The 14634-nt window shown below is 41.7% G+C and overlaps 1 protein-coding gene across 4 annotated transcripts in view; it reads right to left on the reverse strand.

Moving 5' to 3' along the window:
* FHL2 (four and a half LIM domains 2) overlaps positions 1 to 14634 on the reverse strand; it is a 42017-nt gene that overhangs the window by 11883 nt on the left and 15500 nt on the right. The window contains exons 1-2 of one of the 4 annotated variants that reach the window (XM_048046436.2): positions 13760 to 14052; positions 2001 to 2175 (exon numbers count right to left, since the gene is read on the reverse strand). In XM_048046436.2, coding sequence (XP_047902393.1) covers positions 2001 to 2156 — 156 coding nt within the window. In that variant the 5' untranslated portion in view covers positions 2157 to 2175; positions 13760 to 14052. Of the gene's footprint in view, positions 1 to 2000; positions 2181 to 13759; positions 14053 to 14634 lie in introns of those variants that run through there. The other 3 variants (XM_013190232.3, XM_066984737.1, XM_066984730.1) reach the window with 3 other exon arrangements.

A 14634-nucleotide genomic window follows, 5' to 3' on the forward strand; every position in this document is an offset into this window, starting at 1 on the left:
TTTTTTCCTGGTACACAGTTAATCTGTTTAAGAAATCTTTATTTGCTATCTTTTAGTTTTGGTTCTCCACATGTAGTTTTGGTTCTTTACATATAAAAATATTCTTGTATTGCAGAAAATTAATTTGTTGCTTTTTGTTGTTGTTGTTTTTCATCCGCTATTAGTGTGTGTTTTGTTTAAAAATACAGAAATGAAGTATATTGGATAACACCCACACTCCCTAAATCCATAAATTTGAGTTGAAAAGTTCAGCCTGATTAATTCCTGAATACTTTGTCCGAGATTTGTTGAAGCCAGTCCAAGTTTTGAAATTCTTGAATATCAACACATGGAAATATCTTCTCAGGGGATTAGAAGGAGACCTTAAAACAAAAGCACATTCTAGAATGGGGCAGAAATATTTTGCTTTTCCAGGTCAGGCCAGCTGTATTTTTTCTCTAATCTGCATATTTATGAGTTGTAGGAAAACTGGCAGTTTTATAACCTCTTACCAGTTATTGCCAGTTCTCTGTCATGATGGTCAAACATTCTCACCTTTTTAAGGCTTCTGAAAGGGGCTTTCCTACCCATTTTCCAATAGGGTAGGATGGATAAGTTTGGAAGACAAGAAATCAAATTTTCTTGGTCTGGATAATCATATACTTTTATATCTCTGAGTCTTTGAGGTAATGATAGTGTGGTAGTACCAGTAATATGAATTAATTCATGTTCCTAGAGGCATGGGTCAGTAATGAAGGAAATCAAATGAAGGAAATCAAAGAATCCCATGGCCATGTAACGTAAATTGCTGTTTTAATGCAAACCCATGCTGCCAGTGAAACTCTTGGCCAACTTTGAACATGTCAATTTTGTGCAGGGAGGGTGTATGTGGGATGAAATCCATCCATAGCAGTTCAACAAACACTTCACTGGATGCCTCAAATGTTATCTGTCTTCATTCAGTCAGAGTAAAACTGGTGTGAACTCCAGTTGTTTGGGGTAATTTAAAAGGAAAGCAGGTGGTCACACCTCATTTAGAGCAGGTAGGTGTTGCCATGTGGTGCAGCAACGCATAACCCAAACAAGCGAGGCCTCTGGCCTTTCTTATGTAATCTTTAGTTAGGCTCCACTATCATTATTCTCCATTTAAAAGTCTAATTGTGTTCTGACTGACTCGTTACTTTGGTCAGTGTTAGCCAGATTTTTGTGGTCCATGAGTTGGCATCTTTTTCTGAGTGTGTCTTGTCTCTTGATGACGATTGTGGTCACTGCAGAGCCAGCAACAGCTTAGCTCCCTCCCATCCAAGGGCAGGAAAAATTGGCTTCTGCCACCTTTCCAGATCCTAGCTGGCCCCGAGGCCAGTTGGGCTCTCCTAATGAGTTAAGGAGACTTTTTATCATCAGATCATCCTGTGGCTTGCAGGAAGAACGGTGCTTTTCCATTTCTATTAATATGCTTTTTAAATAAGGGCTTGCCATGGGAAGTGATGAAAAACGGGTACAGGGGTCCAGAAAGATAATAGCACCATGCTTCAGACACCTCTAAAGGTTCCCACTTAAAGACAGTGTTCTCCATCTTAAATGATAAAGTAAAATGTCAGCACTGTATTACCTTTGAAAAGAGGTCACTAAATTTAACCCGTTAACTTTGGGGAATACTGAAGGATTACATGTGTTTTTAATATCAAATATTTTCACCCGAAAACCCTCCTGGTACTTTAAATTGGGTCTGTTGCTGCTCAGAGCACCCCCTTCTCTCAACCTGTGCATCATGCCCTCCAGCTATATAAGGCCCTGGGCATTCAGGGCACCCTTCCAAACTAAATTAACAAACATTTGAAAGTTTGTTGCTCAACTGTGTTTTAAGAGGTGCAAAGCACCCTCCATTCCTGCTGGTTCCAAAGAAGTGTCTAGCACTTTGAGGACCAAATCATTCATTCATTGCATTAGTGAATTAGGCGCTCATGGGGCAGTATATTACTCTGCCAAGATTTCCATAACAAGACACAACTCTGCCGTACCTTGCAGTCAGCACCAATAGGTTTTTTGCATTCCTCACAGGTGTTGGAATAGAGGTTTTCGTAGCATTTCAAGCAGTAGGGGCTGTCCTCCCTCAGGATGTACTTCTTGCCAAACAGGGACTCCTTGCAGTAGTGGCAGTCAAAGCGTTCAGTCATGTTGGTGTCTGGAGACCAGCTATTCTGCCACAAAGACAGAAACAGGCATTTATTAGACTAAGGATGTTGACCCAATCCCCCAAGAAGGCTTTATTATCAATTCCAGTTTATAAAATTCAAATGTCAATCAGGTAAATCAACGCAAAAGGATAAAACTATAAATCTTGTGGCCCTGGGCAAAGACTGTAGCCCATCTATTTTATCCACCATTGACATGTCTTTGACCAGAGCTACTGTTAGAGACCAGAGAAAGGAAAATGGGTAATACCTGATTGTGAAGAATTCACATGGGATCGTAAGGAATATCAAGTAAGTTTGACCTACAGGCCCAATGCAAGATGTTGTCTCTGTAGGGGATGGAGGAAACCAAATATCTTAAGAGGATGAACCAGCTAATCTCCAGAAGGACCAGCATCTCTTCTGTAAGGCGAGAAGTTTTGCATTGCTGGTAGACTTTAGTCATGCACAGGCTATCTAACACCACTGCCGTGTGCTTCTGCACTTTCCTTCTCTGCGGTCTCAATAAGCCCATGGCTGACAATCATTGCTCCGCAGAGAGCCATTACCCCTCCATCTCTGCTCACACACGGGACTGTGGCTGCTGTTAGCAGCAGAAGCTGGGGGGGCAGTAATTGTGCGCCTGAGCCTTCTCTGATGCCACGGAATGAGTTATCCAACTGCTGTGGTTTAGTGGGACACAAACAAGAGCTAGCTACCCTGGTTAAACCAAATGTCTGATAATGTTTATGGAAGGAAAAAAAAAAAAAACACACTAAAAGGCACTGCAAGAGATCATTTTATCTGAATCAGGGTCACTTGCTATTTTCTCCCCTGGTCTTGTTATGTCTCCAGTATATTTTGGATGCACACACAAGGAACAATGACACGAATGCCTTTGATTACTTGCATGAAAGTTCATTACTGCCTGGGACAATTTATTTTGGGTCTGGGTTTAATTGGAAACATCAGTTTCTTAGCCTGAGGCTCACAGTGTGTGTTACACCTGAAATCTGCTCAGAGGTTACAGCTGGAGCAGGACATAGCCGCCTGTTTAGGAAGGGGAATTTCCCAGGCAGAAAGCACATTCCACCTGTACTGCATGACCTTCACTGCCTGCCAGGCCTGGGCTCCCCTTTAAGCCAGATTTGGTCTATAAAGCCTTAAATGCTTTGGGTACTAATGGCTTAAGTGACTATCTCTGTCTTTCACACACAACTGACATTCACAGCAGCTGCAGTGCTTTTGCCAACTTTAGCCCTCACTTTTAAACAAAAAGTTGTTACTTGCTTAGTGTTCTTGGCACGGGTTCCTTGATCCTGGAGTTTGTCCTCTTCTTTTGGCTGGAGGAGCTGCCCTTAGGGCATTCTGAAATTCTTAGTTCTCCTCCAGGATTTCAGTTCTTATTAGCTTATATCCCCTGTAGCTGGGGTTTGATTAAGGTTGTAGGGTGGTCTGAATGGGCAAAGTTGGATTTGGCAGCTAGAAGGCTTTCTATTTTTGATGATCTGTCAGCTGCTGAATTGCGTGGTGACTCACACAGGCTAAGAGGTGAGAGCTTTTGTATGTGCGATGCAGGTACATGATGGCTCTAGGTAATCTCAAACCACTGAACTCCCCAAAGTGCTTGGAAGACAAATCCTAGCAGCTGGTCATCCGTGCTATGACCAACTCAAAAGGAGCAGCAGTGCAGCTGTTTTCACCCCACAGAAGCTGTGGGGAGGAACTAATTAACTTCCTTACCCAAAAGGAGAGATAGGAGTATGCTAGGTGCTCTCTGTCCTTAAGGAATAAAGAGGATCATACCTATTGATAACAAAATTATGGAAAATAAGGGGAATTACACTGGAGAAAGAAGTACAGAGACTACCCAAGGTTCACCTGTAGCCCATCTCCACCAGCAGTGGCTAGCAACAACAGCAGAAGGAAAGAAAACCAGAAACAGGGCTGGTACAAAGCTATCTTTCCTTCATAACCCGCTTCTTGCAGGTTAGTTTCCTTTTGAAGTAGAAGTGCAGTCTTTGCCACAACATTTAGTCAGTGTTGGTGGATTTATATTCCCTCCATTTTGAGCCCATTTACATTCCCAACCTGCACAACACATTTGTATTTCCCATGAAAGAAGTAGAAAGGACTTAATTTGCTTCAAGCAAATTCCTTCAAGGAGTAATTTCAGCAAAATAAATGGAGTCAGACTAGTATAAAGTTGTCTGTATGTATCATTGAGTCTGAGAGGAGTGATAGCTTTGTCTAAAAGGTAGGTATTTAGGACAGAAGTATACAGCTTTTTACCAGACCCTATCACCTTTTTAAATGATAGGATTTGGTTGCACAGTCAATTTGCATTATTAAAAAGCTGAAATCTGAGCAAGAAATGTGTATGGACTTGCATTTTTCACATTTCTTCAGATTTTTTTATGTTTATTTTATTTTTTTTTTCTAGTCTTGAATTAGGTGTGCAATACCAAAGAGCCAAAGCTTTCTGTGCGATGTGTAAGATTGTGAGATGTGTAAGAGCGAAAACTATAGACTGTGATTCCCTTAAAGGTTTATACCATTTCTATTCTTCATCCAAAGCTGCAAAATGTAAAATAGAAGTGGTTCGTGACTGGAAGCAAGGCCTGTTCCATCTGAACTGGATGTTCCGATGTCACGGGGGTGTTCTTCTTGAGTGCTCTATTATTTTCTGGGTGTTTTTCACAGGAACAGAGGCAAGCATTACTGCTTGCTTGTTATAAGAAGAGTCACTGCCACTATTTTGGAAAATAGCTAGACACATTCTGAAAGGGATGTGATTTTGTTAACTGTGCTCTGAGATTGTCAAAGTGGTTTGGGTCCCTCCCAGAGCAGGGAGAGGCAGACCTAATTTCTATGTCTCAAATAGATTTGGGGTGAACTCCACTCTGAGAAGACCCTGAAGGGGTATTTCTGGTTAGGGTTAGAGGCACAGCTCCAGCAGTCTGGGAAATTAAACATCAAGAAAGGAAAATTTCTAAGATCTGCATTTTGGTTTTAGTTACGTGACTTCTTCATTGGATCTGGCACCAATTTCAGACCCATTATCTCTTAGAGTTAGGCATTCAGGTTCATATGGTTTCCTTCAGAAAGCCGGAATTCAGAGCGAAACATCCCAAGCTCCAGGCTGTTTAGATTCGAATCTTGGACTGAATTTCACAACCCACTATGTGATATTTTGAGGATATTTTGGCAGTTTTATTCTTCTCTGGAGAGAAGAAATTAAATCTAAAATAATCAGAGGGCCTATCTGCTGAATATTAGTAGGAATGTCAAAATAATCCTATCACTGTTGCCTTACAAACAAACGTGAAATCACACTGAGCAATGCTTTTCCTGTCAAAAAAAAAAAAAAAAAAGACTATTTTCACAGTTGTGAACAGGCACAAATTGCAGTTCAGCCTCCTTGCCATTGATTAATGCCTTCCTATTGTGCTGATACTTGTTGACTGTAGAGCTCTGTGGGCCAGAAGCTCATCTTTATTACGCCTCTCTGTAGTACGACAAGGTCTTTAGATTTTATTGCAGTAGTCATTTTATACTGATGCAATTTCAGACTGCTCTCAACATTAGCATAAGGGAGAAATTGATTTTTCTGCCATAGTCTCCCTCCTACAGCATTAGACATAACGAGTACATCTCCAAAAGGAAAACAGCTTTCCCCTGCATGCCCAGAAGGGAAGTTCCAGCTTATGCTAAATGTTAGCACTACCCAGATAGTGTCTTCCAGGATGTAAGAATTGACATGAAAATTACCAAAAAGTAAGTAGTAGGCTGAAATAAAAGCTGTGCTTCTTTCCTCTTCTTCCCCTATCGGCTCAGACAGGCTCATTTTACTAGAAGCAATTGTTGAAGTTATCATATCATATCTCATAAAAATTAGGGTTTATTAAGGAATCATGTGGTGTTCTCCCATCCCATGACATGATCTGCTACTGGAAGAAGGGACTAGCTGCCCCAGACCTTGTATGTTTTTTCCAGCTATGTTTGCAAGCCTAATAAGAGATGTTCTTGTCTAAATTGTCTAAAAAATGTAGGAGTGTTTTAGTTTATTTAGAGAAGTGAAACTCTGATCTCTTGCTGTTATGGTATTTAAACATACTGGACTAAACCCCTGTAGATGCCTAATGGCGATATGCTATTGACCTTGGTCAGGTCTATAGGGCTAGGGCTTTACCTGTGCCCCTGAGAGCAAGGTGTTCTGTCAGCCACCTGCACATGAAATAAAAGTTCTTTGGAGACACCCATCTTTTTCCAACATGTACACACATTTCTCCCACCTGACTTTTTTTTTTCTTTTCTTTCTTTTTTTTTTTTTTTTTTCCCCAGAAGAACTGTGCACATGGAGTATTTTTGATCTGTTTATTTTCCTTCCCCTGAGAAAGGAAGATTTGTGTCTGGCAACTCCAGTGACATAAGCCATGCAGGTCCAGAGCATTTGGAAACAATTTATGTTAATGTTCCAAAGGCTAAATTGCAAAGATTTATGATATCCTTTGCAACTATGAACTAGCAGTTCAAACTGTGCTGGTCTTTCTGGCAAGAGGTGATTATTTTCCTGTAACTTAGCAGCTATTGCCACATTCATTATCTACCATCTTACTGCAGCAACTGCAAGCCACTCTTCTAAGTGCTGATCATTTTTCCACGCCAGGCAATAATGTCATGCAGGGGAGCAGGAGAGAAGGGGAGATATATAGATATATATATATATCTTTTAAATTTACTTCAGGAGAAGTAAAGAAATGACCATTTGCCAGTAGCACTGACAAGTGGAAAAAAGATGTAACATGCAGTCAGAATCCACCTGAACTTCAGTGGGTAGAAGTTAGCTGGAACAGATGCACACCACAAACGTTCGAAGCAGTCCTGCATGTTTAATCCCATAATTTAATCACAGAATCATCTAGGTTGGAAGAGACCTCCAAGATCACCTAGTCCAACCTCTGACCTAACACTAACAAGTCTTCCACTAAACCATATCACTAAGCTATACATCTAAATATCTTTTAAAGACCTCCAGGGATGGTGACTCAACCACTTCCCTGGGCAGCCCATTCCAGTGCCTAACAACCCTGGGATGCATTTAGGGGCAGTAGCCTTCTTTCTTTGGCTGACCAGGTATTGCTTAAGTTCTGCTTCATGGGATGAATGCCCACAGACACCCTGATGGCAGAGCCTGTACGGAAACCCGTGTGCTTGGAGCTCCAGCTGGCCTCAGAACAGGTGCTACCTCTCTGTGTTGCTTGCATCCCTGACCCTCCAGAAGCGGGCTCCTGGCCATGGGGAACCAAGCCAGCTGATGCAGAACGGGTGAATGTCTCTCTACGGATCACAGAGGGACATTTGCTTCCTTAACTTCCAAAAGCTAAGCCAGATGCTGAGATGCAAGTGATACAGAGCTCATCCTATGGAAAGCTCAGCCATCTGCTCTTCTCCTGCCATGGGCCCTCTGTCCCTGACAGTGGCTGCTGGCCTACCACTCTGTAAAGATGAATTTCTTCATTAAAAAGAGGGAAAGAGTTACACTTTTGCAAGGTTATTGAGACACTGAAGCTTATTACTATGGCAGCTGTTCATACCGTCATTTTTTGTGCAGGTCCTTGAAAAAGGGAGGCATGATTACTGTAGGGAATGAGTTGCTGGGTGTCCCTGTATCCCATGATCTGGGGCTTATACTAAGCTTGTAAACGAGACAGGGACAGATCTGGCTTCAGTCTTTCTTCCTCTTGTCATTTTTAAGCTGAGGAAAAAGTGGAAGCTTCTTTCTCTTGTTGCTGTGGAAGAGCAGTCCTGTAGTAAACCCATCAAAAGATTTGGCACCTTTTCTTCAAGAAATTAAGGCCTCGTAACACATCATGTCATTGCTCTTCCAAATCAGCCCTGTTAACAATGTCCAGACTGCTCTACCAGTATCCAGGTCAAGGTTAGAATGTCAGAAATATCTGATTACAGAGGTGTCCCTTGCTGTTTCTTAAGGTTTTAAGCTCAGAGAAGATATTTGTAGATCTCCTATCAATTACCTTGCAAAAGCAGGGAAAACTTGATTTGATATTTGACCATAATAATAAAATACATAAAAATTGTACCCATATCTTAAATATCCCACCCAAACTTTTCTATATACATACTAAATATTAAAAAGTATTAAACAAACAAACAACAACAACAACAAACTTTAGTTTTTAATGGACCTTTTAAAGCTACCTTAAAATATTCTTCAGAATCACAGTTAGGTTTTTCCAGCAACTCATCTTGCTTGTACATGGGTGACTTATTTTGCTTATGGTATAACATTCCAGTGTCCCTTTTTAAGTACTTTAGAGCAATTTTCTGAGCAGACAGACTGCATTAACATGTGCAGATAACCAAAGCATACCTGGTTCCTGTCTGGATAGCACAGTCAGCCTATCATGAAATAGAAAGTGGAAAGTCTGCTATTTAAGATTGCTTTCATAAAGTAATAATAATAATAAAGAACAGAAAATGTTTCTTGTGTAGGAAGGCTCTCAATGCGGCTGCCTGCGTACAGTCACAACGGTGGAGAAGGAACACTCCAGTTGTGGTTTCTGCGTGGTTTGTTGTGTTTGGCATTCAGTAAGGAACTGCTCCAGTTTAGAGCCATTCCTGCAGCTGTGGAGTAAGCACCAGTGGTAGTAAGTACAGATCCCACAGAAGAAATGAGCACTGATACTTTGACAGTGCACCCCACACAATTTACACTATGATTAACTGAGGTTGATATTGAAGTGACTAGAGGATGTATGGTTTTACAAACATTCCTGCATACATTTCATTTACAAAAGGAGCCTATTTAAATAACACAGAGCATGACTCTTACATCTACCATAGCAAGGAAGAGCACAGCTCAAGCGGAAAGGCTTGCTCTTATGTTCTATTTCAAAGCCTTTTGAAACTGCTGTCTGCCTTCTTTCTCTTGTGGAATAAGCTAAGACTTACACGAAAGAGAGAGGTCAAATACTTGACATTACTTAAGCACAGAAATTCATATTTCTAGTAAGACCATTTAAGCAGATAACAGAAAGTGAGAAAGGAGAAAAATAGTATAAGATTAATAAAACCTGCAGTTATCTCTGGCTCTACCCTATGGAAAAAAAAAAATTTAAGCTAAATGACTGCAGCTATTAGGCTCCAATAGAGGTATATTTTTCCAGAAAAGTATCATTTTCTCTTATTGACAGGAACACTGCTAATGTCAAGGAAATCAGACTCTAAGATAAAAATATCCAGAAAAAAATCATGTTCTACTATGTAATGAAATTTCTGAGTTCTTCTATATCTTTGAAATCTTGTATAATACAATCCAGGACACAAAAATAGAACAGCGTCCCAAATATCTAATGTTTGCTTCTTTCTAGAAAGTATAGAAACAAAACTGGGAGGATCCTATGCAGGAAGAATGCTTTGTTATTTGTCCTGGACTTTAGCAAAACAGCTCCGTCTCTTTCTCTCTGTTTCTGTTTACAGAGTCAAGACCACAAAAGCCCTTTCTGTCTAAGATAACTGGCACACATGTTGATGTGGAGGACAGTTAATGCACGTCTTTCATCTGCTGTGTGAAACTACTGTAGCAATGAATGCCTCGGTACTGTGAGGCATCCATACTTCTCTGCTAAGCTCCTGGGCCATTGGCTTTCCAAAATGTGGGAAAAAAAGGCTACGTAAGTCTTAGTGATGACCATTCAGAGGGGCATATCTTAGAAAAATAGGTGAACTACATGTGGGTGAAACCAGTTTGGTCCAGTTCATTGGCTGGGGTTTGGGGATGGGGACTGGACATAGCGAGCAAAGACATCAGCTGTTAATGTTGAGTCAAAGTGTCTGTGGTGCATGAGAGACTTGGGAACAAGCACTGAAAGACAAAGTGAGTCAGGGGACAAGGAAACAAGCAATCCTTTTGTAGGTGAGATCCTTCCTAACTGAAGAAGGAAGATGTTGGGTGGACCCTGGAGAGATGCACTGCATAGCACGGAGGAGGAATTCATCAGTGGTGGAACCTAGTCTCTGAAGATACTTCTGGTCTAAATCCCAACAGTTCTTCAGAGCAATGACAAAACAGGTCTGGGAAATGCTTACAAATATTTTACTGTTTTATGCAACTTAGTACTTTTATTATGCAAGATGAAGTAAAGAGAGATGAGTTTTGAACCCTTGTTCCTGTGTTTGCCAAGGGTCTAGAACTGCTTCCTGCCAAACAAATGTGCAGCCCTAGAACTTGCTCTTCTGTGGCTGATATATTTGCGAATTCAAAATTGAAAATTTGCTGTGAAAGGGAGATATGAGTATTCTTATGTCAGTGTTACATTCACCTACTTCCCTCTTACAGTGTTTTACTATATATGCACTAAACATTATCATCCTAGTTAGCCAATATAATGTAGAAAGATATGGAAAAAGGAAAAAAATGAAGATTGAAATTTTTTGAGTTGGCATGAGCATTGTTGTATTCAGCTTTAAAATAAGCCTCTAGTGTTTTGCCTCATTCCTGGAAATGTCCAAGGCCAGGTAGGATGGGGCTTTGAGCAACGTGGTCCAGTGGGAGATGTCTCTGCCCATATCAGGGTGGTTGGAACTATATGGTCTTTAAGGTCCCTTCAGACCCAAACTTTTCTATGATTACATATATATGTATATCTAATTAGTATTGTTTTAATGTTAATGCTTCCTTGGCAGTCAATCTATCCAAGATTTATTTCCATGAAATCTTTCATTACCCTGCCATTTCACACTCTCACTTGGGGAGAATCTGCATCACAAATAACTGTGCATATGTAAATGAACCATAAAAATCGCACAATTAAAATTAATCAACCTAAAATGCAAATTATGAGATCCGCAGTCTCTGAAGCAGTACCCAAATGCGGTAAGGTGATTGTCTAGAACACTACACCATACAGAGTTTCTTTGATGATTCTCAGGATCAATTTATCCAACACAAATTAGCCTCAGACCTGCTTGTAACTCGCCTTTAGGGTCCTAGAAAGAGCAGTGGTGTACTGGCCAGCAGCAACAGGCATTCATTCAGTTTTCAGCCCAGTTTTCATAGAGGAGAAGCCATGTCCTCTGGCTGTTGGTGTTAACATTTATCCAGTCCCCCCTTGAGTTCTGAATGTCCTGCACACTGCAAGGCAAGGAGGTGAGGATAACAGCAGGTAAGACATTGCTTGGTTCTCAGACCTGGGACTCAGTGTCCTGTGGAACAGAGCCAGGATTCACTCATGTGAGTATAGGTCTTTACAGCCCACTCCCCCCATTTTCTTCAGGGGAGAAAGCTTGAATTTGCATGGAAATGTGGCAGAAACCATCACATCAGCCCTTACAACTGCAGGACCTTTATTTATTTATTTATTTATTTATTTATTTATTTATTTTAATCTCCTGATATTTAAAGCATAATAGGAACTTGCAGGACTACGTTGTGTGTGACTGAAGGAGTTGTAGAAACCTTTTCTAGTGCAAAGTGTGATCTCTGGGAGTGTTGATGTCTGTCTGTACTTATAGGAAGGATGTGATTTCAGGGAAAGAGACTTCCTTAAGAAACTGTATTATCTTAGGTAGGAAAGAGAGTGTTATCTCTATCTGAGTACTTTGATCAGTTATAGATCAGTTATAGACTAAATTGCCATTGAATGACCTTCATGGCAGAACTTTTGCATAAATAATGTCCAACAAAGCAGCTGCTGCTATATAATAGCAGTGATCTCAGAAAATAATGAGAACGTGTTATAAAATAAACAACCACCTGGAAGTGATTATTTGGTGCTTGCATGTGTAGCACTGCTGATTCCCTTGGGAGCACATTCAACAGAATGGTAAGAACCAAGAATAAGTAAATTCTACCCCAACTCTTCTGCCATCTTAGGATCTTCTAAGCATTCTGGAAAAAAATCTCAGGCAGTGGTGCACCTCCCAGCCTCAGGCCTGCTAGTCAAGTGGAGGTGTCAGGTAGGAACCCCAGGTAACTTCTACGGACATGATTTCTCAACAACAACAGGTTTTTTGACCTTCCAGCTGGCACCTCATCCCAACTGTGTGTTGGTTCTGAAGCCAAAGGACAGCCCCAAACCAATATCTATATTATGGCTAGTGTAAAAGATAGTTTTATTAGAGCTCTGGCCAGATTTTGGATATAGTAGTGCCACTAGGTAGTGTTTGGAGCTGAGTTTTTAATAGATATAGCACCTCATATGATATATATTTTTTTAATTTTCCCCAAATGTGATCTAGAATATACATGGGCTCTATGGATAGAGCAGTCTTTTGGGTGCATCTTTTCCCAGTTGTATATACAGACACAGAAAACAACCACAATTTTTTATAAGATTTTTTTTTTTTTTTAAAAAGGACTATTTTTCTGTTTTTCAAATCTAAATGCCCGAAGTAACCAATTTCAAACTTTACCATCTGGCTGATAAAAGACACAGAATACTTTAACCATAAAGCAGGGAGTTCTGTAAGTGTATGAACAGATGAAAATAAGGTTCATAAAAGAAATGGCAACCTTAGCTACAGAATTCCTTCACACTGTGATCTGTGTGAGTGTCTGATAATACACACCCTTCTGTTGGCACTTCTAGGACAATTCCTGTTTAAGACAGTGTACGAATATATATAGCCAGCAATATATATTACAGCTATTGACCTTGGACCTAATGATCAATCAGCAATCTCAGTTAATATACCCCTAGATAGGCATCAGGGGAGTAACAACAGCAGCTGCTGTATAGATTTTACAAGGTTTGCTTTCTTGTGTGCCTCTGTACAGAGCAAATCTGAAATACGCCGGTATTGAGTGAACTAAACAAAAGCCATGTCTCTTTAGGGAAGTAGGAAGTTTAGAGCAGCCACTAATGCAGACAATGAAAGTTAGTATTTCCTTTATTATGTACACAGAGCAATCCATGTTCGGTGGCATATAGTAAGCACGTACATTATCGTGGCTGCACACACATGCACAAAGAGAGAAGGATGAAAGGAAGGGATTCAGAGCTATTAATTGGGATTTGCATTCTAATTTATTCTTGCCACGTAAAAAGAAGAAATATGGTGCTGGTGGCTCCCCGTTTTTCCCGTGCACAATCCGTCCACAGTGCTTGCCTGCGATCAGGAAAGGCTACCTTTGTTTCATGTGCATCTGCTCTTGCTAGAGTGCAAAAATCATCCTTTGTTGCGCTAGGAAGCAGGAAGTGTGCACAGAGGTGTGAGAAACCCAAGATCCCTGCTCTGACTTGCTATGACCTCCCCAGCGGCTTACAGCCACGGCACAATGCAGTCATTAAAAACAGGTACACGCGAAATGACCCGGTGCCTCATCAGCTCGGACACGCAGCACTAACTGCTCTGATGAGGAATTCGTCTTTTTTTCTCCTCTTCACAACCCTGGCCGTGCGCTCAGGAGAAAGGGGGACCGGCGATCCCTCTCCTCGCCTCCTTACCCAACAACCCACTGGGTACCACATCACACATCCCTCTCCATCTCTCTGCACCCTTTGTTTCCAGCGGCGCCTTCAAAGGCACAGTCGGTGGGTAGAGGGGAGGGAGAGGGGGGGAAAAAAGGGATATTTACTTACAGAGCAGCAGCGGGCAGCTAGTGTCACCTCCCGGACCAGGGGCAGGGGGTCACGTCCATTAACAAACGGGTAACGAGCACACCGGCCTGCCTGCAGAGGAGAGCGGTACAGCCAGCCGGGGCTTCCTAGTGCCTGCCCAGAGCAGCTCTTCTCATTTCAGCTCTGCAGGCAGCGTGGTGTGGAAGCAGGCTGCTGCCTTCCCCAGCCCAGCGAAACCCCTCGCTATCATTTTACCATATAAGGAGACAAAAGGATCGGAGACACCCGTTCTTGTAGGCTCTCTGCAGCTGGCACCCGGCACTTGCTCTTTTCCAAGGGTGTAGATGCTTCCCCCTCCTAAACATCTCAGCTTTGTTGGCCCCCTTCCTAAAATAAGGCTCCCCCCCACCTCGCCTCCTCCAGCCTTTGTTTCTTTAAACTCCTGATGCTTATTTAATAACGCGGCTTCGCCAAAGCCGAGGGATCCTGTTTTACAGCAAGTCAAAGCCAAGCATTTGTAAGTCTCTTCACCTGGCTGAGAAAGTGAAGCGTTGGGTTAAAATCAGTAGTTTTTATTCACTTTGGCTATTTTGCCTGCTGTGACAGTGCCTTGCCCAGAGAGGAGTGAAACAAGCTGTCTCTCCCGTTCGTGGTGAGGTGCACATTTTTACGAGGAGCAAGTGTGCGGGTTTTCCTTATGAGCATTCAGAGCCTGTTCTTGTTTCTCCCCACCCTTCTTTCTTTGTGAGTTCCCCCTGTAGTGAGGAGGAAAAAGAAGAAAAGCAGGGGAAATTAGTGAAACCACAAGCCCCTTGTGTAAGAGCAAGCCAAGGGAACAGATTGTCTTGGTACATGCTCGGGACCCAGCAGAGAGCCCTGCCAGTGGGCACACACTA

This window comes from Anser cygnoides, chromosome 1, assembly GCF_040182565.1.
Source record: "Anser cygnoides isolate HZ-2024a breed goose chromosome 1, Taihu_goose_T2T_genome, whole genome shotgun sequence".
NCBI classification, from domain to species: Eukaryota; Metazoa; Chordata; class Aves; order Anseriformes; family Anatidae; genus Anser; species Anser cygnoides.